At 34.2% G+C, this 25,006-nt stretch overlaps 3 protein-coding genes across 9 annotated transcripts; 2 read left to right on the top strand and 1 right to left on the bottom strand.

Moving 5' to 3' along the window:
* Window positions 981-5,076, bottom strand: LOC18599198. The gene is made up of 3 exons (XM_007029061.2): window positions 4,890-5,076; window positions 3,049-3,984; window positions 981-1,949 (listed from the first exon to the last, which is right to left on the bottom strand). Exons 1-3 carry the CDS (start codon window positions 4,896-4,898, stop codon window positions 1,230-1,232), a joined length of 1,665 nt encoding a protein of 554 aa, XP_007029123.1. The 5' UTR covers window positions 4,899-5,076; the 3' UTR covers window positions 981-1,229.
* LOC18599197 (mediator of RNA polymerase II transcription subunit 7a) lies at window positions 5,236-7,506 on the top strand. Of its 3 annotated transcripts, none has more exons than XM_007029058.2 (6): window positions 5,236-5,609; window positions 5,717-5,786; window positions 6,195-6,361; window positions 6,458-6,531; window positions 6,974-7,055; window positions 7,158-7,506. In XM_007029058.2, exons 1-5 carry the CDS (start codon window positions 5,475-5,477, stop codon window positions 7,047-7,049), a joined length of 522 nt encoding a protein of 173 aa, XP_007029120.2. In that variant the 5' UTR covers window positions 5,236-5,474; the 3' UTR covers window positions 7,050-7,055; window positions 7,158-7,506. The 3 variants fall into 3 exon arrangements, with proteins under 3 accessions (XP_007029120.2, XP_007029121.2, XP_007029122.1); XM_007029059.2 differs by having other exon boundaries at window positions 6,969-7,055; XM_007029060.2 differs by lacking the exon at window positions 6,974-7,055 and having other exon boundaries at window positions 5,239-5,609.
* On the top strand, window positions 9,412-23,729 carry LOC18599196 (pre-mRNA-splicing factor RSE1). 5 transcript variants are annotated; one of them, XR_001928131.1, is made up of 16 exons: window positions 9,412-9,860; window positions 11,256-11,420; window positions 11,600-11,679; window positions 11,801-11,884; window positions 12,034-12,121; window positions 12,229-12,389; window positions 12,520-14,509; window positions 16,163-16,473; window positions 16,647-16,962; window positions 17,054-17,209; window positions 17,395-17,536; window positions 18,925-19,001; window positions 20,154-20,293; window positions 22,047-22,155; window positions 22,556-23,070; window positions 23,276-23,729. XR_001928131.1 is itself a non-coding variant. In XM_007029054.2 (15 exons), exons 1-15 carry the CDS (start codon window positions 9,672-9,674, stop codon window positions 22,751-22,753), a joined length of 4,176 nt encoding a protein of 1,391 aa, XP_007029116.2. In that variant the 5' UTR covers window positions 9,412-9,671; the 3' UTR covers window positions 22,754-23,729. The 5 variants fall into 5 exon arrangements, 3 of the variants coding, with proteins under 3 accessions (XP_007029116.2, XP_007029117.2, XP_017977161.1); XR_001928130.1 differs by having other exon boundaries at window positions 23,162-23,729; XM_007029054.2 differs by having other exon boundaries at window positions 11,256-11,390; window positions 22,556-23,729.

Genomic DNA, 25,006 nt, shown 5'->3' with positions numbered 1-25,006 from the left:
TAAAATTAAGTTAAAAGGATTAGGTAAACTGTTTGACAAAATAAATTATATAAGTTATTTTAGTTAAAATTACCATAATTGCTATTCATGTCATTTTCAATTTCCTAATGAATCAAAATGAAACAAATCTGTTTCGAGTTTATACAAGATTTCAGATGTTAAAAATCAAAGAAATTTATAAAAAAATCCAAAACGGAACAACTCTAATAGTATTAGATTTTTTTTTTGTGAAAAAGAGAAAAAACCTTTAAATAATACCTAAATGTAATTTTAAATCTTAGATTTTTTTTCTTAATTTTTGTAAGAATAAATAAATATTAAATTTTACTATTTGTTGCTAAGTTTTCTAAATTTTTTCTAGTAGCCTTTGTAGAGAGAGATAAAAGAGAGGAAGATTGTGAAGTTGCATTGGAGAAAAGTGATATGTGAAGGAAGAGAGAAAATAGGGAGATTGATTGAGAGGGGTATTTTTTGAAAAATTGATATGTTTTTAAAAGAAGAAAAAGAGAAAGCTATTATCTTGAGCATTTTTTAAATTTTTTTAAAAAATTTTATTCTTTAAAAAAATTATTTTTTTAAGAGTTTCGAGTTTAAAATAACTTTTGCTCTTAGTCTGAAATAAAAATACATAATTAAATTCAACAAAAAATAAAAATTTATTTAAAATTTTTAAAATAATTTAAAGACTTTTTATAGTATTATAACTTTTTTTCTTCCCTTCCCCTTTTCCATTTGTTTTTTTTCTTTGTTAAAGGAGAAATTTTCAACATGTGGAAAGACCCTCCATTCTCTTTTCTTTTTCTCTTTCCTAAAGTTAAAACTGTATATGTAAAAAAAAAAGACAATTTTGAACAAAAACATCCAAATTTTGTTCATCTGTTCCTTGCCTTCTGCTTTTTCCTCTCTTTCTTAAAGGAAAACAAACTTAAAAAGAAAAGAAAAGAAAAATAATTGAGTAGGTACTTGTATTAGATGGATCATCAAGCTGGATCTCCCCTCTGAATTTCCTTTATAAAGCAGAGAAGAAGCTAGTTTCCTGTTTAATCTCTCAAAATTGTAATGAAAAGTATGGCAAAAAATTGCATGTAAGCTAACAAAAAGGTAAGAAGTGTATAGAACATAACCGCAAAATTCAACAAAAAGAAAGGATATAGGGAAAAAACCACATGCACTTGTATATCTGAAATGTATATGGCTGGTTAAAGAACTATTAGCCAACAATTCGCACCTCACCTTTCAACTTTGTTAGGTATATGTTCTGAAGTCTCCATACCTTCATCTTCACTAGTTCTGTTTGTTGTGTGAACTTCTGAAGGCCGAAGTGTTTCTTCAACTTCTTTGACTGAATTCTCAATTGCTGCTTCATTAACCTTGTTAGTTGGAGTAACTTCTAATGATGGAGGCCTTGCTTCAGAATAATTAACTATTCTTTCTGCAGCTTCTTCCCTGTCTTCGTTTGTTGTATCATCTTCTGATGACTGAGGCTTTGCTTCAGCATCCTTGACTTCAATTTTTAAAGCTTCTTCACTATCTTTGTTTGTTGGTGCAACTTCTAATGACTGCAGCCTTGCTTCAGAATCCTTTATTTCAGTTTTTGTGGCTTCTTCACTATCTTTGTTTGTTGGTGCAACTTCTAATGACTGCAGCTTTGCTTCAGAATCCTTGATTTCAGTTTTTGTGGCTTCTTCGCTATCTTTGTTTGTTGGAGCAACTTCTAATGATGGAGGCTTTGCTTCCGAAACTTTGACTTCCATTTGCACAGCTTTTTCAACATCCTTGTTTGTGTCACTGGCTTCTACAGATTCAAGCTTTGCTGCTGCCTCTGTGGCTTCTTCATTAATTTTGTTTGTTGCAGTAACTACCAAGGGTCCAAGCTGTGCATCAAGATCCTTGACTCTGAATGTTAGAGATCTCACATCTCGGATGTCTGCTAGCTTACCAGAAGATGACTGTTGTGAAAGAAAAATATAGCTTTCATTAAAAGAGACATGAAATCTATCATCCAAATGTGAACAAAAGAGGATAGAACAACATGCAGTTTATGTCAGAAATGACTTTCATTTCATTCCTGCTCCACCATATATGGTTTATGCTGCAAACCTGAAGTTGAGCTGAAACCATATATTTTCATGCATTCCTGTCTCATTATCATTATTATAACCAAATTTGAAAGGTCTATCAGATAGCAGAAACTCTTTTCCTCTAATCCTTCCCTAGTATTTAGCATGTACACATCCACACAAATCAATTCAGAGGTAGGCACAGTAATTGATCATTTGTATTTTAGTTAACTCTGCATGACTGGTCATTGTTCTCTTTCTTTCCTCGAGTGTTAAAATCATATCACACGTTTGGTGAAAATAAAATTAAGCACAAAAGGAAAAAGGTAAGAAAATTGTCAAATTGCATGTGGTATCACAAAAATGTGGCAAATCCCCAATCCCTATTCCTGTGAGAGCATTGCTTGAATATTAAAAAGAAAAACAAGAATCAACATGGTAATAATAGATGTAATCTTTCAGCTTTCATTTGAATAAGGTTCCTCAGGTCATTTAAACATTATGCATCAACTGCGTATAAAGCATATCTTGAAAAGCAATCAACCGTTAGAGAAAGAAAGGCTGCTAAATGCATGTCCATTACCAACTCATCCTAATAAGATATTGACCTTGGTATTCCTGAATCTTGTAGGTATCATTTATATGGCTTCCATTCACATTTGTCCTCTGTTCCAAAAGTAGTTCAGTAATATAAGTACAGACTAACAGATTTGGTTCAAAACGCCAGGTTGGTAAAGCTCTCTCCTAATATGTCTGTTTTCAGCGAGAAATAGAAGTTAGTCGCAAAAGTTATGATGTTAGATAATTCTATAAAGCCCTTCGCCATGATGTTTCCTGGAATGGATTCACAAACGGCAAAGAAAGATATAGAGTGCTTAAATAGTCAATTATCTCTCATTTGATAGTTAGAAACAGATTGCATTTAGTAGCAAAAAAGAAAAATAAATATGTATCAGAGCAGGACATTCTGAATAACATCTTGACTCACCTTTTCCAGTTGCTCAACCCGTTCTTTAAGAACCTCCACAGATGCTTCCTTGTGAATGCCTTGAAGAATATATAGCAAGTGAGAATGGAGGTTTGTGGAGCGATGTTCTTCAATCTTATAATGAGGTATGGCTGATTGGCAACCTGATGCATAGAAAGGGCAATTCACAAGCTTCATTGGACAGACAGTTATGCAGTGTCTGTCCATCTCACGCCTCATGATGCTATCTGAGCACTTTTGTTCACATGGAATTATCTTGAAAGGGCAAACTGCATCATGCTTCTCTGCTTGATTAGCTGAAAATCTAGCATTACACCCCTCATTTTCGCAGTTCATTAATCTATAGCCACAAGCTGAGACATGCAAAGCAAGTTCATCCGCTGACTGAAATTTCATGTCACAGTGAAATGCATTCTTGAAGTCAACATTTTTCAGTAAAGTTTGTACAATTGCTTCTCTCTTGTCTATTGACCAAAACCCATTAATTTCCATTTCTTGTGCAAAATCATCTATCTTATCTTCTCTCTTGTCACTTAGTAGCCATCCCGAAACTCGACTAAACAAATTCCTCTTTGAACTCGCAAAGTCATCAATAAAACAAGCAATGATATCGTAAGGATGGTCAGATGCTTCTGCCTCTGGACCAGCTTCCAAGACAACAGATTCTGCCACAAAAGTTTCACTTCTTTGCGTCAGATAGTCCACCATTTCTTTTCTAATTTCTGCAGCCACTGAACCAGGGGACCTGAACACATCACCTGTTGTATTGTCGACACAAGCTGTAGCTAAACCTGGGAAGAATGCTTGAGCTATCTTGTAAACTAGTTCTATATCACAAAGGTCACAGTGAAATGCTGGACCTCCCTCTTTCGCATCTTTGATCTTCTCTGGCACAAGTTCTACATCACTTGCAGGAGGATCCGTGGTTGCAGATTCCTATAAAATGATATCAGATACAACATATTACTGCCTGGCTTTTATAAAAAAAACTACTTGGCAACCAAAAGGAGAACTAGACTGAACAACCTTCAAATCCAATAGCCTATCATCAACAAGGAAACATATTGATTGGCTTCTAATACAAACACAGAAAGGTTGACATCTTATTTGGGTAACCAGATTTCTCAGAAAAGAATGTCTATCATCAAATTATAAACCTTGATCTGCTTATGTGTAAAATATACTTTGCTAGCTATTTGATTATTAAAGGGGCTGAACAAAATTAAGAAATATTTCTAGTGGCCAATTAACTATGAGAAATCTATGTAAAATTATCACTGCCACCCCCCAAACTCCAATCCACCAAAAGAGAAAGAAACTCCAGCCAAATGATTATGCTTTTCTCTTTCAAATTTAACTCATCGGAATAACAAAAATAAAAAATTTCTTCAAAAATTATTCCGACCAGCCCTGAGTTTCGCGTCTGGCAACACGAAGGATTGCAACAAATGCTTTACATTTCTGTATCACAGGGCAATATATTACGTTATAAATTCACCGATTTGCTGGTCCTATCCTAACAAAATATGAAAAATTTTAAAATGAACAATTTTACAGCCTAACTAATCGCAGATTTTCATTTTCCTTTTATAATCTCTTAGCTCATTCTTTGTGGTTAATTCAATGTTGACCAAATCACAACTGATTTTCTAAAGATCCAATCACCGCCAATTTAGATATAGTCACTCCAAATTCCCGGGCAACGAAATTATAAAAAAAGAAAACCTAGAAAAGCATAAAATTCCTACATTTAGAAAGATCATAAATTAAGAACCGAATATTAATTATATTCTAATTATTCCTTAGATCAAATGTAGTAAGAAAAAAATTGAGAGAAATACCTCCATCATTTTCAAATGCCGGAAAGTCCAGCGATCCGATCAAAGAAAATCCCTCGCTACCAGAACATAAAAATGAAAAAGAAAATTTAATTTAGAAAAAATTGTTTAATGAAGGTAAAAAACTCTGAGGATTTAACCATCAACATTGGCTTTACATTTTTTATTTTTTTACCGCTCTCGTTCTCCCAAAAAGAGAGAAAAAAAAAGAAAATCTGAAAAAGCTAAAGCTAAAATTAGGGTAGGCCCCTTCTTTTCGTTTTTATATTTAACTGTTTTAACTGTTCTTTTACATTGACTGAAATATCTGCCACCATTTTGTAACCAGACATCTTCTGCCCCTGTTTGGTTTTCAGAATTAGCCCATTCCCTCCGGTTCAATTTTGGGCGGGTGAGCTTTCAATCAGGTCGGGCCCAAAATATAACCAGCCCTTTTGGGCCCCATTTATTCGATTTCGAATCTTGGCTTTTCAATCTTCTTCCTGGTCACTTTTCTAGAGTTTTCTCTGCAACCAAACAGAGCTCCCTTTTGTTAATCGAAATTTATATAGGTCTCTGAACATTTTGGAAGTGTTAGGCTGATCAACGATGGCAACAGCTACCTACCCGCCACCGCCGCCGTTTTATAGGCTCTACAAAGATTACTTACAAAACCCTAAATCGGCCCCGGAGCCTCCGCCTCCAATCGAAGGCACCTACGTTTGCTTTGGTGGCAGTTACACTGTGAGATTATCTCTTGTTTCAGTAAATTACTTATTATTATTTTGATTGGGTTTGAATTATTTATACTTATTGAAATTTGATTTTATGGTGTTTCTTTTGGCTGGTAGACTGATGATTTGCTTCCAAGCTTGGAAGAGCAAGGGGTACGGCAACTCTATCCCAAAGGACCTAACGTTGGTAATTTCTTTTTCTTGCTTTTTCATTTTTGTTTCTATGACTTTGTGAAATCATTTATTGGAGTTAATTTTAGCATGCTTTATTCCTGGACCCTGGTTGCTAGTAGTATTATTTTTCTGCTTATAGTTGAACATTAGCCCTTAATTCGGCTCGGTTTAGCAAATAGTTGATAAGGAAGGAGCCAATAGTAACATTCTATAAATAAATAATGATAATAAGTTTATTGAGTGTAATCAAATTTCATGAGGTGGAAAATCATGAGACATTTTTTGAGTGAATTTTTAGTGCAATTTGTTTGTAATACATGTTTTTTCTGTGGGATTTTGTGGCTATTGGACAGTTAGAAAACACGATTCTCTCACCATTTTTCTCTTTGCTGAATCCAGATTTATTTTTGACCATTTTCAGATTTCAAGAAGGAATTGAGGTCGCTCAACAGAGAATTGCAACTGCATATTTTGGAGCTAGCTGATGTTCTTGTTGAGAGACCATCACAGTATGCAAGACGAGTGGAGGAGATATCTCTTATATTCAAGAACTTGCACCACTTGCTCAACTCGTTGCGTCCTCATCAGGTGAAACGTTGTTGGGTTATCTGGACATGTTTTTGCTTGGTAAATGATTGTGAATTTATGTGGTACTCATTCTATATTTTGATTTTGCTTATGCAGGCTAGAGCAACACTGATTCACATTCTAGAACTTCAGATACAACGCCGTAAACAGGCTCTGGAGGATATTAAGAGGTATGGATATAAACATGCTTGGAAACTGCTCCAAACTAAATTTTCTGTCTAAAGAGTTTGGTCCGTTCTTTGAGAATGCTTTTAATTAATAGTGGCTTAGAAGATTTATGGAATAAGATCATTTAGCGATTTGAATTTTGCTGTCATTATGAAGGTTGTGGTAATGCCTCATTACACGTACTGTAGAAAATGGTTAGCGGCCAAGGAAGTAATTGAATTTTCTCGTTTTTGTCTTCTTTCCCTTTTCACTAAATCCACTTCGGGCAGTTTTCCTAAGAGACTATTGAAGCGTTACTATCCTCGTGCTGTTATTACCTTAATTGCATTTCCCCTTTGCTGGGGACATAGACATTCCCCGCTGAATTCTAAGGACATGACATCTCATAAATGCTATCACTGGCTTACTAAATGCCCTTCTCTAATATCAAAATAAGTAGTTTAGGTATGTGGCGGGAGTTTCTTGGAAAGGAAGCCATGTGGTTATGGGGCCAGAATTGGTTGTGGTTTGGCTGTGCTAATAGCTGGCAAGTGATTGCATACTTGTTTCTTACATCAACTTGTACCATTAGCAACTGACACAACTTTTATTTGCTTAGTTCTGACATCTGGTTTCTTTGCTTGTCCAGTAGGAGAGAGGAAGCACAAAGACTGCTCAAGGAGTCACTTGGGACCCTAGATGGACAGTAGCACAGCGAGTTTGAGCTTGTGTTGCGAATCGCTCCTTTCATGATGTCGATCCCTGTAACAAAGCTTATGTTTCCCAGGAATACTTGGAGTCAGGAATAGAACGAGTGTAGTTAAAAGCTTGACTTGCTCTCTCATCTTGTGGCAGTTTCATTTTTATTAAAGAGGAATGTATATTAGTTTACGCTGTAAAATTATCAGGGATTAGCATACCCTTTTTGTTTTCATTTTACACGTTAATCTTGATATCAAATCTCTCTAGGGCTGTCAAAGTGAAACCAGCTGAAAGTACCTAATTTCTCTTCGACAGAGTGCATGTGATGCCAAAAATAGTCTATTCTTGCCACACCATAAGATTCAGTCTAATAGTAGTAAATATGACTAAGATTTAAGAGAAAATAAAGAAAAATAATAAAATGAAAGGAAATAAAGTTCAATATCTCTTGAATTGTTTTGGATTGCAAATGGAGTAACAAAAGAGGAGAAAAAAATCATAATTCTACAAAATAGGAGGCAGAGTTTTTAATTTTAAAATTCCTACTGGCCTTTATAAGAAGTTAGTTTATTTGGTGAAGTTGTTTTGGTCTGCTGGGTTGGAGAAACCACCGCGGCAACAGAGGTGCTTTAAAATGTATAAAATTATTTAATATTATTTTTTTATTTTTAATAAAATAAAAAACAAAAACTCAACTTTTATTAAACTAAATTATAAGTATTAAGTGGATGGAAAAAAAATAAAACAAAGAAAATTTTTATTGGAAAAATAAAAAAACAAATGAAATCAATAAGGTATTGTACCAAATTAAAAAAGATAAATGTGAAATGATGTGTAATTCTTACTATAATTTTTGAAAATTATTCAAGAGTAAAGTAAAACTATAAAAAACTTTAAAAAACTTTTGACATAATATTTAAAAAAATTTTTGAACTATTCATGAAAAATTTAGATAGATATTTATTTTTTTATTGTGTTCAATCAAGTTTTTAAAATTATATTTTAAGTCAAATAAGTCTCTATAATTAAGAGTTGATTAATTGTTATTAGTCAAAATGTCATTTGTTATTTTATACTCACATAGAGTTACATAACGTTGATGTGGAAAATAAAAAAGTCATATAACCATGTTATTATACTATGTTTGCATTACGTGACTTAGAATGACAAATGACATTTCACTTAAAATAAAAGTATAAAATTTGATGGAACATAATAGAAGAATAATGACTTATTTGAAATTTTTTAAATAATTTAGAGATTTTTTTTAACTTTATAACAAAACTTTTGTTAAATATTTGTTATTATACATTAATAGTTTTTTTAAAAATTTAATTCATAATTTTGTTTAAAAGTAACTTGAACTTAGGATTTGGAGGATTGCATGATGCTAATGATTCATGTTTCCAACTCAAAAACTATGCATATTAGATAGAGAAGGAGTTTTATTTATGAACCTAAATTTCATCTCATATCTAATTTTGGTGGGATCCGTGACATTTTGTTCCATCCCACTTTAACCCAAGTGTACCATATCTCTCATGAGAGGTCTAATGTTAGTAAATAGTTAGGTAGGTTTGGACACCATTTGTGATGAGTTCATATTTTTAATATAAAAAATATGATTATTTAATTGAGAAAAAAAATCATTTTTAATAGATTTTGATATTATTTGTTATGAACTTAGCCACTCACGTTCTTTATTGACTTTTTTATATATAAAAAAGAGAGATTTATCTTAATTCGAATGTAACTCATATTAATGAAAAATTAATTCTATTTTACTACCATTTGTTAAGAATTCGCATTTTTAATTTTAAAAATATATTTTGTACTCATTAAATAAAAAAAACACTATATTATAAACATCACATTAATCCCATCCCATGTCTTACATCGATGCACTAACTATAACACTTTCACTCGTATGATTACACATGTAAGCTAAAATTTATAAATTATAAAAACTAAGCATTTATTTTTGTTTTTATAATGAAAAAGTTATTTGTAAATGTGTCCAAACACCACTCATTTATTTTCATATTTTATATTCTCATATATAAAAGAAAATAAGAGATTTTTATGAGAAGAAAGCATTCACTAATCTGCTTTTTTTTTTTTTTCATTTTGGATTTGTGTGATAAATCCAAATAATCACATTAAAAAAAAAATCCAGATTTAAGTAATCCCATCTCTTTTCTCTGGTCTGTCCCTCTCTCACAGACAGTGATGCCAACAAATTAAATTAAAAAAAGAGTTTACAGGCTCCAGAAAGAACACCTCTGATGTTCATTTCGCACCGCATGGAACCACTCTCCGCAGGAGAAACCACCATCTCCATCTAACCTAAAGTAAACCCTTCTCTTCTCGATTAACAATAAGAAACGAAATTCCAAAAATCCGATCAGGCAAAAAGGAAAAACCCTAGCTCTTCCACTCCCGAAAGGACAACAAAAAGAAAATGGCGCTCTCGGAGGAAGAGTGCTCGACCGCAAAAGCATCTTCCTCTTCGCCTTCATCTTCGTCGGCGACTGCTTCTTCCCAAGGCGTTAACTACCTTGCAAAGTGTGTCCTCAGGGGAAGCGTTGTTCTACAGGTCGCTTATGGTCATCTCCGCTCTCCGTCTTCCTTCGACGTCGTTTTCGGCAAGGTGCTTCCTTTGTATTCATTTCGGTTTTTATTCATACGAATTTGATCAATTTACTGACTACTAGAAACAATAATCAACTTGCATTTAGACCGTACTTTCATTTTTTTTTTCAATTTAAGAGTTTTTGTTTATTCAGGCTTTAAATACACTCTGTGTGGTTTAATCTTAATTTGTGAGAGGTGAATTCTATTAGGAAAAGAGTCGAATATTCCTTATCCTATATTTAATTATTGTTAATTTCACTGTTTTGAATGTAATGCTTTTTGACAAAATATGCGTATGAACCAGAAATTACTTACATTCTAACTGATATTTGCATGGTTCATTGCAGCACGACCATTAACTCTGCCAATAGCATTTCTCTAATGACATAGCTTTATCTCTTGTTTAAATCCCAATGCTCGAAACATGGTCCTTTCTAATAATTTTAGTTTATCTTATAGCTTGGATATTCAATTTGCTATACCTCCATTTTACTCTATGGCTGGTTTTTATTTATATCTATTTTTATCATCCTATTTAATGTCCCTCTCATTCTTTGTAATGGACTATGATACTTTAATCTTATGACTTCAGATAAAAAATTCCTTGAATGCCACATTATCATATCACACCAACACACGCCTGCAGACATTCAACCAGGGGCACATTAGAATTTGACGCACACACTACGTGTGTGCAGACACTTTTAAGTTATTGACTGTAAATGATTACCTTATAAAATGGGGAGAACTGTTGATAATGGATAATGCTGTAAAGAGAAAGAAATTTAAATTACATGTGCTCCTTAATGTCTTCTTGCTTCAATAAAACAGTTTATATAAGGCTATTAGAGATATTTGATTCTTGGAGATCACTAGGTCCAAAAATCATGTCGGTTTCACAACTTGACTTAGACAGTGACTTAAATGTTGAAATAGGCATGCTCATGAAGACTAAATGTTTTAGTAACCAATTAGGTGTTATCATTCATTTCAATTTATGCTAGAAACTTAATTTTGTGAATAAAAAAGTGTAGTTTTAGAATTGTCTTGCAAAAGCCATCTAAATAGTAATAATAAAAAAAAAACAGAGGTCCTCATTTGGAATAGTGGCATCATGAGCCAATATGGAAAAGGGGTTGCAATTGATTTTTTTTTTAAATGTAATATAATAAACAAATAAATATAGAAGACTTTTTCCAACCAAAAATGACACAGGTTTAGATTAAAAGGAATAAAGGGTTATGGATTGTTGATCTTATTCCCCCAGAAAGCTGTCTAAGTTTGCTCTGCTTTGAGAATGACTCTTTGTTGTATGAGTTGATTTTCTTGCTTCTGAAATTGTAGTGAATTTATCATGCTCCTGTAAAAAAGATATCTAATCTGACTGATTGTACGGTGGTGTATTATTCAGGAGACGTCCATAGAGCTGGTAATAATGGGTGAAGATGGTATTGTGACATCTATCTGTGAGCAGACTGTATTTGGTACCATTAAGGATCTTGCCATTCTACCTTGGAATGAGAAGGTCTGTGCACGAAATCCACAGGTCTGCACAGAAACCTATAATGGAAGCATTGTAGGACATCTCCTCTTGATTTTCATTCATCACAGTGAAGTGATTTCTTGCTTTATTTTTTTAAGAATTAATTTGCTAGAGTAAAGTAAAGCAAATATGATTACAAGCAGTTTTCTGTGATATATTGTAATAGCATTTTATGTTAAATTGATTTTCTTTCGTTTTTTTTTTTCATTTAGATGCGTGGGAAAGACCTGTTGATTGTTATTTCTGATTCTGGAAAGCTATCATTTCTCACATTTTGCATTGAGATGCACAGGTTGTATTTTCTGTCCTGTAGTTCAATTTTCCATGTTGATAGAGAAGGTGCTTAAGTGCTTCTACTGTTGACGTCTTGGTATGCTCATTTCTACTGTGACAATACATATTTTTTGAAATAGGTTTTTTCCCGTGGCCCATGTTCAGCTTTCTGATCCTGGAAACTCAAGGCATCAACTTGGAAGAATGCTAGCTGTTGATTCCACGTATGTTGAATTGTACCAAATATTAAGCTTTGTATGTTATTTTCTTGTCTCTGTGTGCATGTTGAAACCAGATTCATTAGAAGTACTGAAAAGTATTGCAATTAGCAATGCCATGGATGGCCCTAACTTCTATTATTTTCCTTTTACAGTGGCTGTTTCATTGCTACTAGTGCTTATGAAGATCGATTGGCTCTTTTTTCCCTTTCAATGTCTGCTGGGGATGATATTATTGATGAGGTATTGCAATTTTCAAACTTTTGTGTTGCGGCAGCAATTTATGGATGGCTTTTGTTTGTTTTTACTGTGCGTATGGAGTTATGAGATCTTATTTGTGAGTATTTCAGAGAATATTTTATCCTCCTGAAAATGAAGGCAGTGTGAGTTCTACCAGAAGTGCCCAAAGAACTAGTATACGTGGTACAATATGGAGCATGTGCTTTGTTTCAAAAGATTCTTTCCAACCAAACAAGGAGCACAATCCTGTTCTAGCCATTGTTCTGAATAGGTATGAACTGAATGTATAATTACCATCTAGGAAATAGTCATATTTACAGTTTTCTTGTATTCCCATGGGATGCTTTTATCAAATTTTATGCTTAGGCTAATCAAGAAAGGGCTACTTTTTGTTGCTGCAGGAAAGGAAATGCCCTGAATGAACTGGTTTTGTTGGGATGGAATATTAAAGAACGTGCAGTTTATGTTGTTTCGCAATATCTTGAAGCTGGACCACTAGCACATAGCATTGTCGAAGTACCTGATTCTTGTGGATTTGCATTCCTATTGAGGGTTGGTGATGCTCTCCTGATGGATCTTAGTGATGCACACAATCCCCATTGTGTGTACAGAACAACCTTAAACTTTTCAGGCCATACACTAGAAGAACAAAATTTTATTGAAGACTCATTTAGAGCACATGATGTTGATGATGAAGGCTTATTTAATGTTGCTGCATGCGCTTTACTTCAGCTGAGTGATTATGATCCGATGTGTATAGATGGGGACAGTGGCAATGGAAAATTTACCTGCAAACATGTATGCTCATTTAGTTGGGAACCAAAAAGTGATAGAAGTCCAAGGATGATTTTTTGTCTTGATACTGGAGAATTTTTCATGATTGAGATTTCTTTTGATTCTGATAATCCGAAAGTGAATATATCTGATTGTCTCTACAGGGGTCAACCTTGCAAGTCCCTTTTGTGGGTGGATGGTGGGTTCCTGGTAGCAATTGTAGAAATGGGGGATGGTCTGGTCCTTAAGGTAGAAAATGAGAGGCTAATATACACAAGTCCTATTCAAAATATAGCACCAATCTTGGACATGTCAATAGTGGATTACCATGGTGAGAAACGTGATGAAATGTTTGCATGCTGTGGTGTTGCACCAGAGGGATCATTAAGAATTATACAAAGTGGTATTAGTGTTGAAAAGCTTTTAAAGACTGCTGCTATTTACCAAGGCATAACTGGAACTTGGACAGTTCAGATGAAAGTAGAAGATTCTTATCATTCTTTTCTTGTGTTATCATTTGTTGAAGAAACTAGGGTACTTTCAGTTGGATTAAGCTTTACTGACGTTACTGATTCAGTTGGTTTCCAACCTGACGTATGTACTTTGGCATGTGGCCTTGTGGGTGATGGTCAGCTTGTCCAGATTCACCAAAATGCAATTAGGCTTTGTTTGCCTACGAAGGCTGCCCATTCTGAAGGTATCCCTTTGTCTTCTCCAGTTTGCACATCTTGGTCCCCAGATAACATAAGTATTAGTTTGGGGGCAGTTGGGCAAAATTTGATAGTTGTCTCTACTTCTAATCCATATTTTCTATTTATTCTTGGGGTCAGATCACTATCTGCATATCATCATGAAATTTATGAATTACAGCATGTGAAATTGCGGTATGAATTATCATGCATATCAATACCAAAGAAGCATTTTGAGCCAAGGCATTCAAGCTCTTCCTTAAATCCGGTGGATAATATCCACACGGCTGTTCTTCCTGTTGGAGTTGGCATGGGTATCACCTTTGTTATTGGTACACATAGGCCTTCAGTCGAAATTCTGTCATTTACACCTCAAGGTCTTAGAGTTCTTGCTACTGGAACAATTTCACTAGCAAGTGCTATGGAAACTGCTGTTAGTGGTTGCATTCCTCAAGACGTAAGGCTAGTACTAGTTGATCAGTTTTATGTTCTGTCAGGGTTGAGGAATGGAATGCTGCTTCGATTTGAGTGGCCATCTGCTGTTGCTACTTCTTCATCAGAATGTTGTAGTTCTACTAGTCCTCTTCCGGAAAATGTTGATAGAGTTTTATTGAATACAAAAACTGCAAATTTATTCGGTTCAGAGATATGTGCTGTTAATGTGAGTGAGAAAGATGACCTTCCTATTAATCTTCAATTGATTGCGACCCGTAGAATTGGCATTACCCCCGTTTTCCTGGTTCCCCTGAGTGATTCACTTGATGCTGATATTATAGCTCTCAGTGACAGGCCTTGGTTATTGCATACGGCTAGGCACAGCCTTTCTTATACTTCTATATCATTTCAACCTTCCACACATGCAACCCCTGTATGTTCTGCTGAATGCCCTAAAGGAATTTTGTTTGTCACAGAAAACAGTTTACATTTGGTAAGAATCATTATCTGTTGACAATTGAATTACTGTGGTTGTTTAACTATCATTCTGTTAAGGATACTTGTTTGTGTTTCTACCCTGGAACTGTAGTTTTTGACTTATTGACTGTTTGGAATAAATGCTCTGAAGTAAATGCTGGATTGAACTATTTGACCATGATGTTCTATAAATGGTAGCTTTTTACTTTTTTGACTGTTGGGAATAAATTCTCTGAAGTAAATGCTGGATATGAACTATTTGCCCATAATTTTTTTGGCATTGTATACATTTGCTATATTTTTCTGGCTTCATTTTTGTCAGAGTTCTCTTTCCATAAATACTTTGAGGTTTGTCTGTGTGCTTAGTAACAAATATAAGATTGTATGGATTTATTGAATTTGGTAATGTATGGATTTATTGAATTTGGTAATGCTTGCATTAGATTATTAGATGTAAATGCTTTCTTGTGAATTACATTTTCCTTCAGATATTGTATTATCACAAATTATGTTGGAAAATTTGATGGTCTACTTGTTATTTGTGGAACTTCCACTGTGTAGAGCTAGCATTAATGTCCTATTGAATATTGATGGCATCTTTCCTTTCCTGTCCAAGTTGGGGGATTCATTTTCACACTTGTATAGTGCAAAGCAGCCACTTGGGCTTAGCTTAAGTGGTAAGAGTGGGGTGGGATTTGGATAGAGATCCTAGGTTTGAGCCATTGTGCTCCCTTTTGTGTCAAAAAAAAAAAAGTTCAAAGCATGGGTGAGCTTGATTTCAGCACTTCAGTACCAACACTATATTTAAATGGACTCAAGCGAAGCTGGTTAACTATTCAAAATGATAATCGACTTGCTGTTTTCTAAGTTCTGATGTAAGGTTCCCTTTTACAAAAGTAGGGATGCAATATTCTCATTCGTATTACCGATGCTTACTCATCCTGAATCTTACTGGATGTTTATCGTTGCATCCATTCTATCCCTGATGCATAAATTAATTGCCAAATACTCAACACACCTTGGTATTTTCCTGTGTCTATGTGTTTTGTTATTTATCTGAATATAGGATTTTTTGCTTTTTGGCATATGGTGAGCCCATTTCTCATGTAAAGGAAACCCAAGCACATGGTTTGATAGCTTAATGAAGGCAGTTGAATAAAAAATATAGTAAATAGAAAACTGTTGTTGGAATTTAGTATCTGATCAATTGAAACTATTAACTTTGTATTAGTGCAATTTCTGCAACACTTTAATTGATCTCAGCTGCTGGTGTATGTTGTCATGAGATCTGTAGAAATGAAGAAGGTCATGAGGGATCTGTGAGTGGGTTGGGTGACAAAAGTTGTGTGGTGGACATTAGGGGGAATTTAGTAAAGGTGGCCTTCAATGACTTCAATGATATTATTACAACCTTTTTCTTCGTAGAAAAAAAAACATGATTAATAGTAATAGATAGTTCTTAAAAGATTGTGGTTTCTTATTTATGGTAAGAACAGCCAAACTTCAGACTGGTGAATGATTGGCTCAATCTTTAGACTGGTGAATGATTGGCTCAATGTTACTAATTGTTCTCCTTTCATGATATTATAATATGTAAGTGTTGCTTTTGAATGCTTCTTTTATTTTCCTTGTTTGGTTCATATATATGATCAATTGCATGATGTTTTAGGTGGAGATGGTGCACGGTAATCGGCTTAACGTGCAGAAGTTTCATCTTGGAGGCACTCCTCGGAAGGTCCTGTATCATAGTGAAAGCAAGCTTTTAATTGTGATGAGGACCGATCTAAGTAACGATACATGTTCTTCTGATATTTGTTGTGTCGACCCCCTTACTGTCTCTGTGGTGGCATCTTTCAAACTGGAACTTGGAGAAACAGGAAAATGCATGGAGCTAGTTAGGGCTGGAAATGAGCAGGTTCTGGTTGTTGGAACTAGTCTGTCTCCTGGTCCAGCAATAATGCCCAGTGGTGAAGCTGAAAGGTTCATTTACTTTATTATCCATATTTTTCATATTTTTTAGTATTGAATTGCTGAAATTTGTATCTTTGCTAGAAGGCATGGTGGCTGATACTGGATAATTATTTTCCCAGAAAGGGGCTTGGGAATCCCTCTGATTGACAATAAGTTTTTCTCTTTTTCCATTTTTGCTACAGCACCAAGGGCCGTCTAATTGTCCTCTGCATTGAACATGTGCAAAATTCAGATAGCGGTTCAATGACGTTCTCTTCTATGGCTGGGTCATCTTCCCAACGAAACTCACCATTCTGTGAAATTGTTGGCCATGCCAATGAACAACTATCAAGCAGTAGTATATGCAGTAGCCCAGATGATACTAGCTGTGATGGAATAAAACTGGAAGAAACTGAAGCATGGCAGTTGCGGCTAGCTTATGCGACCACTTGGCCTGCAATGGTACTTGCAATATGTCCATATCTAGATCATTACTTCTTGGCTTCTGCTGGTAATACTGTAAGTTGAAAAAAAATCATAATTTATTCCTTTAAGATGCTAGAGTCATTCTGTTAATAAGCTTTTGAAGATGTTGATCCTCTTCTTTCAGTTTTATGTATGTGCTTTTCTAAGTGGTAATCCTCAAAGGGTGAGAAGATTTGCATTAGCGAGGACGCGGTTTATGATAATGTCATTGACTGCACATTCTACTAGAATTGCAGTAGGCGATTGTCGTGATGGCATTCTTTTCTATTCATATCATGAGGTGAGAAAAAATTGCAGATTTGTAAAAGTAAATTTGTTTTCAATGTCATTTCTTTTAAAGCTTATAGTGTAAGCAGTTGTTCCATACCTACCTACAACACCCTTGCCAATTGGATAGTTGTAGGTGTTAATTGGATTTTGTCTCTGATATTTGTTCTGAATTTACTATGCTTTCACATATGCTAGGAGACCAAAAAGCTGGATCAAACATACTGTGACCCATCCCAGAGGTTAGTTGCTGATTGTGTTCTTACAGATGTTGATACTGCTGTTGTTTCAGATCGTAAGGGCAGCGTTGCTGTCTTGTCTTGTTCAGATCGTCTGGAAGGTAAGTTCTCTGTGAACTTTTATGTGAAACCATTAATCTTTTCATAATGTATGGGCATATATAAATTTATTCTTTTAAGTTCTGTGAAGCCTACCTTTCTCTTTCAAGTTCTCTTATTAGTTTTGCTATGGTTGGCTAAAGGCTATGGCTTCAATGTTGTGAAAATAGACTCATGTTGTGCAAAGGAAGAAAACTGTTTTGTGTAGAGAAATTATATATTGCCATATAACCTGTGTTGTAGCAGGCCCTAAATAAAATGGTATATTGAAAATAAATTGCATGTTAATTGTATAATAAATTTTGATGTACAACATTTTTAGAATAGTTTAACAATATATAAGATTAGTGAGCTAAAAAATATTATTAATCAGATGATGTGATTATATGTTAGTGATGTGTCATGTTGTTGGACATAGTGAAGCATGTCTTTTAAAGTTTTCTTAAAGAAGAATAATTTTATATTTAAATGATTGATACAACTACATTTAGAATACAAGTTTATTAAATTATGATTAATCATAAAAGAATACTATTTACTAAAGTTTTTTTTAGTTATAGCCAGAAACAAATATTTGTGGGCAAAATTCTATTCTAATGAAAGTTCTTGGATTTTTGAATCTTAGATATACAAGATTAAAACGTATCATTGAAAAATGATAAATACTTTGACCTTAGACACATAGTAGTGATAAATCAGTGCTTTTCAAAAAAAAAAAAAAAGAAGAAGTGATAAATCATATTGAAAGAATGATAAACCCCTATTTCTTTTTTAATCAAACCTTCCTTAAATGGCCTTTGTTTTATCCTCATGGTTTTCTCCATCTCTTTTTCTCCCCTTTCATTATACACAAAATTTTTGACCTTACATATTTTAATTTTCTCATGGAGATATGTACCAAGGGCAAGATATGTTTTTTTTTTTTTTAAATAATATAAACAGAAATAACATTCGAAGTTCAAGTGTATGTGTAAGGGAAGGGAGAGAATGGAATTCTGGAAATAAAGGAAAAAATATCCCAACTGGCAATTACTTTAAGACTACAAAAGCCCAAAACTATGTAAAAACGGCCTAAACCTTGTAAAAAGAGAAAGTAAAAAGAATTAAGCAGTCAAGTTTTAAAAGAGAGTACTGCTCCTAGGGCAATACAAATGTGAAGAGGAAATATTGTTTTAGGAGCAGTATCAAGATCTTCTTTTAGTTATATCAGATAACATGGTCTGTGTCTAGGAAATAATGGAGATTAACCCCTCAACCCAAACAATTGAACAGAGAGGAAATAAATAATGAAAGTGTGATAATCTCTTTGTTAATGTGTATTTTACCTGCTGGCATGCTTATGTTTCTGCATGGAAAAACTTACTCAATTTATTCTTTTTTTATGTCCCAGATAATGCAAGTCCTGAACGCAACTTGACACTGACTAGTGCATACTATATGGGTGAGATTGCCATGAGCATCAGGAAGGCAAGTTAACGTGCTTCATGATTACTTTTTCTGCAGAGACATTTGGTAATGTGAGGTCCTGTTAGCAAATTTGAAGGCCAACTAAAGATCACTGACCTTGGTGGCTGAACAACAGTATTATCTTTCTATTGTTCTGTGAAATCCTGATGGAAGATGAAAATTCCAGGCTCTACTTCAAGTCTGTTGCTTTCAGAGTAAAAATGTGAAATAAATTGGTTATTCTAATGGTGTAATAAGAGAAGTCTTGCATGTAGGAAAGCAATAATGAGGACAGTGAAAATGGGGTGATCAAGAGTAAACTATAATGAAAATGTAGTATAGCACTTCAATTGATGGTAGAGGTATTGGTGTTTTGTGGCTACATATGACCCCATGCAGCGGTTTGTTATATATAATTCATGGGACCTCCTTTTTAGGTATTGAGAGCTTGATTCAATTTGTTTGAGTATGGAGTTCTTTGGGAATCTATCAGAGGGTCATCTTGACTAGTATGCAGCATTAGTGCAATCATTTAACTTGAATTTTTTGAGTTGTTGTGAGGTCAAAATATGCTAGAAGTATGTAGCTTTGACTAACAACTATATTTTCTCAAAATTTTTTCATGGTATAGAATTTCACTTCTTATGTGTGTCGACTTTGAAATAATCATGCTCTGATGTTGTGGAAGATGTTTGTTTTTAATTGATTGAGAAAAAGGTGGACATCATCTTTATGAGAAGTTGCCATTATGGTTTATCAGTTTAATGTATTATTTTTGAATGTTTTGCAATTTTGGAGTATTCATCAGGGGGGAAAAAAATTTTTGGAGTAGCTTTTTGATCTAGCAGATTTTATCTAGTAAACAAAAATAATGCATGTAGAAGAAGAATTTCTTGTCTGCTACATTTTCTTCTCAAATAGGTTGATCAAACTGAATAATAAGTTCTTTCTTTTGTGGCATCCCCGTTTTTGATAGGTCAGAATAATATGCAGCATTTTTATTTTTCCTGCATTCTAGAGATCCCATTTTGTGCTTAAATTCTGAACAGTGTACAGTGGTTATGTTGTCTTTTGCTTCTTTTTGCTCATGATAATATACTTCATTATTTTTGAAGCATATGATTTTTCCATTTTACCTAGTTCTGTGATGATGTTCTATGTTCTTCCTTGTAGGGTTCATTTATTTACAAACTCCCAGCGGATGATTTGTTGAACAGCTGTGAGGGTCTTAATGCGAGTGTTGACCCTTCACATGGTACTATAATGGCCAGCACGCTCCTAGGAAGCATAATGATCTTCATTCCTATATCAAGGTATGGATTAATGTTTGGGGGCAAAGGAATTGTTTTCTTTCTTTTTTCTTAGAAAATATTCTTCTCACCTTTTACATTTTCTGTTGAAAGTACTACCTAATTGTTCTGTACAACTGTATATAATGGATATGGAGTGTTGGTTTAGGATTATTTATTTTTTCAAAAATGATTGCCTTAGGAGATCACAGCAAGGATCAAAGATTTGGATCTACATGTCAGACAAATGTTATGTTATGATTGAATTATATACTCACACTGCTTGTCCTCTAAATGTTGGTTTAGTTTTTGACTTTTACAGTCAAACTTTTTCATTTTTGGCTCTTGGTATCTTTAATATTTTATTGAATTAATTTTTCATAAAATAAGAAACTTGAAAACCTTATAATCTAATGTATTAAGGATTATTTTTTAAATTTTAATCAAGGACTTAAAATTAATAAGGTACAAGATGAAAATGTTCACCTTGAAGGTTAAACCATACCAATGTTTTGAGAGAGAGAGGAAGCAGCTAAACCTTTGATGGAAATCATTGTACACTAATGAAGAAAACAAGAATTATTAGTAACATTTAGAATTGTTGCAGTTGTTATGGCCTTTGCTTCAAAGAGTTGTTCAAAGATTTTTATCTATATAGCCAAACTTTCCATATAAATTGATGGCTGCTGCAGTGGTTATTGATGTGGATTATTCCTGATGACTGTCATGTTATCACCGTCAGATTTATTTTTTTAATTTTTTATGAAATTTGTTGGATGGGCACTTTAGTTAGTACTTCATTATGCTGGTTACTACGTAAAAAAAAGGTGATTGGATTGATGGGAGAAGAGAAATGAAAAGTAATATCAAAGACACGAGTGAAGCGATTTCAAGTAAAATTTCATCTCTCTTTGTTGAGATTGGAGGGAAGTGAAATGAATTTACAGTAATAGCACTTTTTTTTTTTTAATACAAGGGGAAGTATTAGAACCTTCTATCCATGTTTTATCCATAGAGTACAGACTTGTAAAAGTATAAGGAATCGTATTCGTTATTGTCATTTCTCTCCATATCTCTCCACTTTTTGAGAGATTTGAAATGTGGGAGTGAAGGGAAAGGTAATTGCTTGTTCTTCTTTCTTTTCCTTCTTTCATGATACATCACATCTATTCTTTAATAAAATTTAGTAAATTGAAAGATACTGGAAGCAATAAAGTATAACAAATACAGCTGGAATTTCACCCTCCTCGGGGTGGGGGTGAATATGCTTAACTCACAAAACTGATTTGATAGTCTCATAAGCAAAGAAAAGATTTGTTATTAGATATCTGTTGAAGTAGTAATTCATTTCCTTGTTAATATAATTTTTAGAGGGCCTTCACACTGATAAAATCTTCACCTTGGTATGATTTTTACAATAAAAAACTCATGAGATTGTAAAAGAGTAAAACTAGAATAATTAAAAGTTTGACGGATGATATTGACCAGTGTTGTTTAGATGGCACCTCAAAACCCTTTACAAGACCATACTTATTTAAGCTTCTTGGTTACTGTAAAGAGTAGTAGCCAAAGGTCTAGACCACCAGAGTGTTGGATCATTTAATCATGCATAAAACTGGGAAGCTTGCCAAACTGGTTATCCCTGTTTCAATTATGAGCCAAGGTAAATGTAAGAAAATGTGGATGGTCTTCAGTGCTGCGTAGGCTAGGCTGCCGTTTGGTCTAATTTATGTCTGAATTTGGGGTATTGTGTTTGATAAATTAAATTCTTTTGTAGGGAGGAGCACGAACTGTTGGAAGCTGTCCAAGCTAGACTCATTGTTCATCCCTTGACTGCTCCTGTACTAGGCAATGATCATAATGAGTACCGAAGCTGTGAAAACCCGGTAAGAAAAAATTTTCGAGACTTGATTTGAGCAGTAGGCACTAGTTACTTTTATTATTAACCCTGTGGATGGTGATGAAACTTTTGATGCTTGTAGTTTTAGTCAGCAAAAAAATTATTGAATCTAGGAGCAATTAAGTCTCAATATTAGCTCTTTGCTGTGCAGCATTTCTTCTTTCTGTCTCTCCTTTTCTTTTCCCAATCATCCTCATCGTTTTAGATGTTATGCTTCTTCAACATTTTGTAGAATTGCGGAAGTTAGTTTGTGGGTGGGGCCATGGGGAGGGGGCTTTATAATATAGTCTTTCCATGCTTCTTCTCCTTTTTAATGTGGATTCAGGTATTCAGAAAAGCTTGCCTCTTTTCTTACTGTTCTTCTGCATTTGTTTGTCTGGATAAAGGCTGGAGTACCAAAGATACTCGACGGTGACATGCTAGCTCAATTCTTGGAGCTTACAAGCATGCAACAAGAGGCTGTGTTATCATTTTCCATTGTTTCTCCAGATACACATAAGTTGAGTTCAAAACAACCACCTTCACGTATCCCTGTCAAGAAGGTAGTGCAACTTCTTGAGCGGGTCCATTATGCCTTGAATTAATCAGAGCTTTCTTTTTTCCTGTCTGATATTTTATCACAAGTCAAGAAGACAACTTGAGGCATTCTACTGAGGAGAACAAGAAAACAAATGGCTTGTGGTTCTATTTTCACTTAACATTGAAGTGCCAACCAAGGTCCGTCAAAAGGAGCTAGTATTAGGGCTGGGCACAAGATGATAGACTGCCAAAACCTCACAGCTGCAATAATGCATATATTCCCAAAATTATATATATATGTTACAGAGTCTGCAGGGTAGACAACAGCTGCACAGGGAGTAGATATTTGAAGCATGGGTAAAGTTGCTGCTATCCTTTCATTGTAAGTAATATTTTGTATAGTAGATGTTTTGTAGATGAAATTGAAAGGCCTGGAAAGCAATTGAATGGGCTTTTCTTCCACCCCTCTTTAGGCCTTTGTTCTTTGTAATATTCATGCATACCGAGCAGCAAACAATTCATGTTCCTGTTCACGTGTTCGAAGGCTCTATCAAGTGCAATATTTGTTTCATTGGCAATCTCCTCAGGTTCTGAAGCAGTAAAAAGCTTAGCCTTTAGCAGACTTTGGTCTCTATGGCTGTAGCTGGTTGCAAGTCAGTGTTGAAGAGCGGAGGCAGGAATATCTTGTATCATGATGGGGCCTGCTATCTGATCAACACAAATATTCAAGAAATCTTCTGACGCTCAAGTCATCAATTTTTTGTAATAATTAAGCATTGGGATACTCTCTTCAGGTCAGCAGAAACTTGTGCTGCCCTGTGCAGTTGGATTTCTTGGCATGAGGTCAGAGCTTTTTGATTTCTGTTTTCCTTGGCTGTTGAAGACATTAGCCTGCAAATTGTCAATGTAAATGCTGTATCAGTTTCACACCTTGTGTACGTTGAAATTTTGACAATGATATGACAACTATTTGATAGTTGGAAGGGTGTCCTTCAAAGAATTATTTGATTCTTTTGGTTTTCCAATTGCAGTCTTCATAGTTTCCTTGAGCCATTTATTTGGTATGACTGTCTACCTCTGGTCTGAAAAGTTTGAGAAAATCAATTTCTTTCATTTCTGTATGTACGTATGTATGCATCTTTTTGGAGAAAACCCCTAATTTATTAGCAGCAGAAGATTGTGACTTAGAAATGAAGAATAAGGAGATCAACTTTGTTGTGATGAATTGGGCCCCCCATGCTTGGTGAGCTTGTCATTTTCACAAGTAGTCAAGTTGCAAGTTCTTGCAACTTTTTCCCTCATTGCGGATTCAACAGTGTTTTGGTTCAGAAATGTCAGCTCTAGTTTTAATACTAAGTTGGACTGACTGAAGCTGATACCTCCGTTTGGGAAACCATCTAGTGGACGAAATGTTAATGAGAGGCATCGGACGAAATCTACAGAAATGGAAAATGAGCAAATAGTTGTGAGAATTTAAGGCAAATTGGGAAGACAGTTGATTGAAGATAAGATCAAATTATGGAAAGAGACATTGACCAATTAAAATTATTCCTGAGTGTTTATCCATTTTGATCAGCAAACTTTAATTTCTATTTCTTTTTTTTTTTTTGGCTTACTTCATTATTGGCCTCACTTTGTGAGGAAAAGGACATGGATTTTATATATATGGGTTGTGGACAAAAACTCATATTAAAGATTTTATTATTGTAGCAAATATATATTATATAGTACAAAATAAATGAATGAATGGTAGAAGGTAGGCTTTGGGTTAGCACAAGACAATAAATGATGAGGCCTTTTCATTCAATTAAAAAATTTTCATCCAATTCAACTTGGGACGGTAGGTTTGTTGGCCAACGATTATTAATTGCTCTTCAATGTTTATATATGTACGTGTGTATATATATATATATATATGGATATCATCAAAATAAATATTTATACATCATGACATGCATCTCTATGCATATAATTATTTTTCAATTTTTTATCAAACTGTTGATGTATATTAAATTGTATTTTAAAAAATAATAAAATCATATAATACTTAAATAAATATGTGATTGTAAAATTTAAAATTTGACAATTTAATATAAAATCATCTATTATATATATATATATATATATATGGATGTGGAGAAATCTATGCATGCAATTGTACACGTAAGAGAATGATTTCAAAACATAACTGTAATGATCTCGCTGTCATGCATGTACGAGTTGAGGCATGCATCATATTCATGCAAGATATTCAATTGAACAATTGTTTGCACAATTTTCTCTTCTTTGAAAAAGAAAAATATAGCACTTTGTTAAAT

Source organism: Theobroma cacao, chromosome 5 (assembly GCF_000208745.1).
Source record: "Theobroma cacao cultivar B97-61/B2 chromosome 5, Criollo_cocoa_genome_V2, whole genome shotgun sequence".
In the NCBI taxonomy this organism is placed as follows: Eukaryota; Viridiplantae; Streptophyta; class Magnoliopsida; order Malvales; family Malvaceae; genus Theobroma; species Theobroma cacao.
The sequence above is the reverse complement of the archived record's forward strand: the minus strand, read 5'-3'. Positions and strand labels throughout refer to the sequence as shown.

Coding starts and splice junctions, on each gene's coding strand:
- LOC18599197 (XM_007029059.2), top strand. CDS start 5,475: ATGGCAACAGCTACCTACCCGCCACCGCCGCCGTTTTATAGGCTCTAC. Junction 5,787..6,194: donor TCCCAAAGGACCTAACGTTG/GTAATTTCTTTT, acceptor GACCATTTTCAG/ATTTCAAGAAGGAATTGAGG. Junction 6,362..6,457: donor ACTCGTTGCGTCCTCATCAG/GTGAAACGTTGT, acceptor TTGCTTATGCAG/GCTAGAGCAACACTGATTCA.
- LOC18599196 (XM_007029055.2), top strand. CDS start 9,672: ATGGCGCTCTCGGAGGAAGAGTGCTCGACCGCAAAAGCATCTTCCTCT. Junction 16,963..17,053: donor TGGCTTCTGCTGGTAATACT/GTAAGTTGAAAA, acceptor CTCTTCTTTCAG/TTTTATGTATGTGCTTTTCT. Junction 22,156..22,555: donor ACCGAAGCTGTGAAAACCCG/GTAAGAAAAAAT, acceptor GTCTGGATAAAG/GCTGGAGTACCAAAGATACT.
- LOC18599198 (XM_007029061.2), bottom strand. Junction 1,950..3,048: donor GGGTTGAGCAACTGGAAAAG/GTGAGTCAAGAT, acceptor CTTTCACAACAG/TCATCTTCTGGTAAGCTAGC.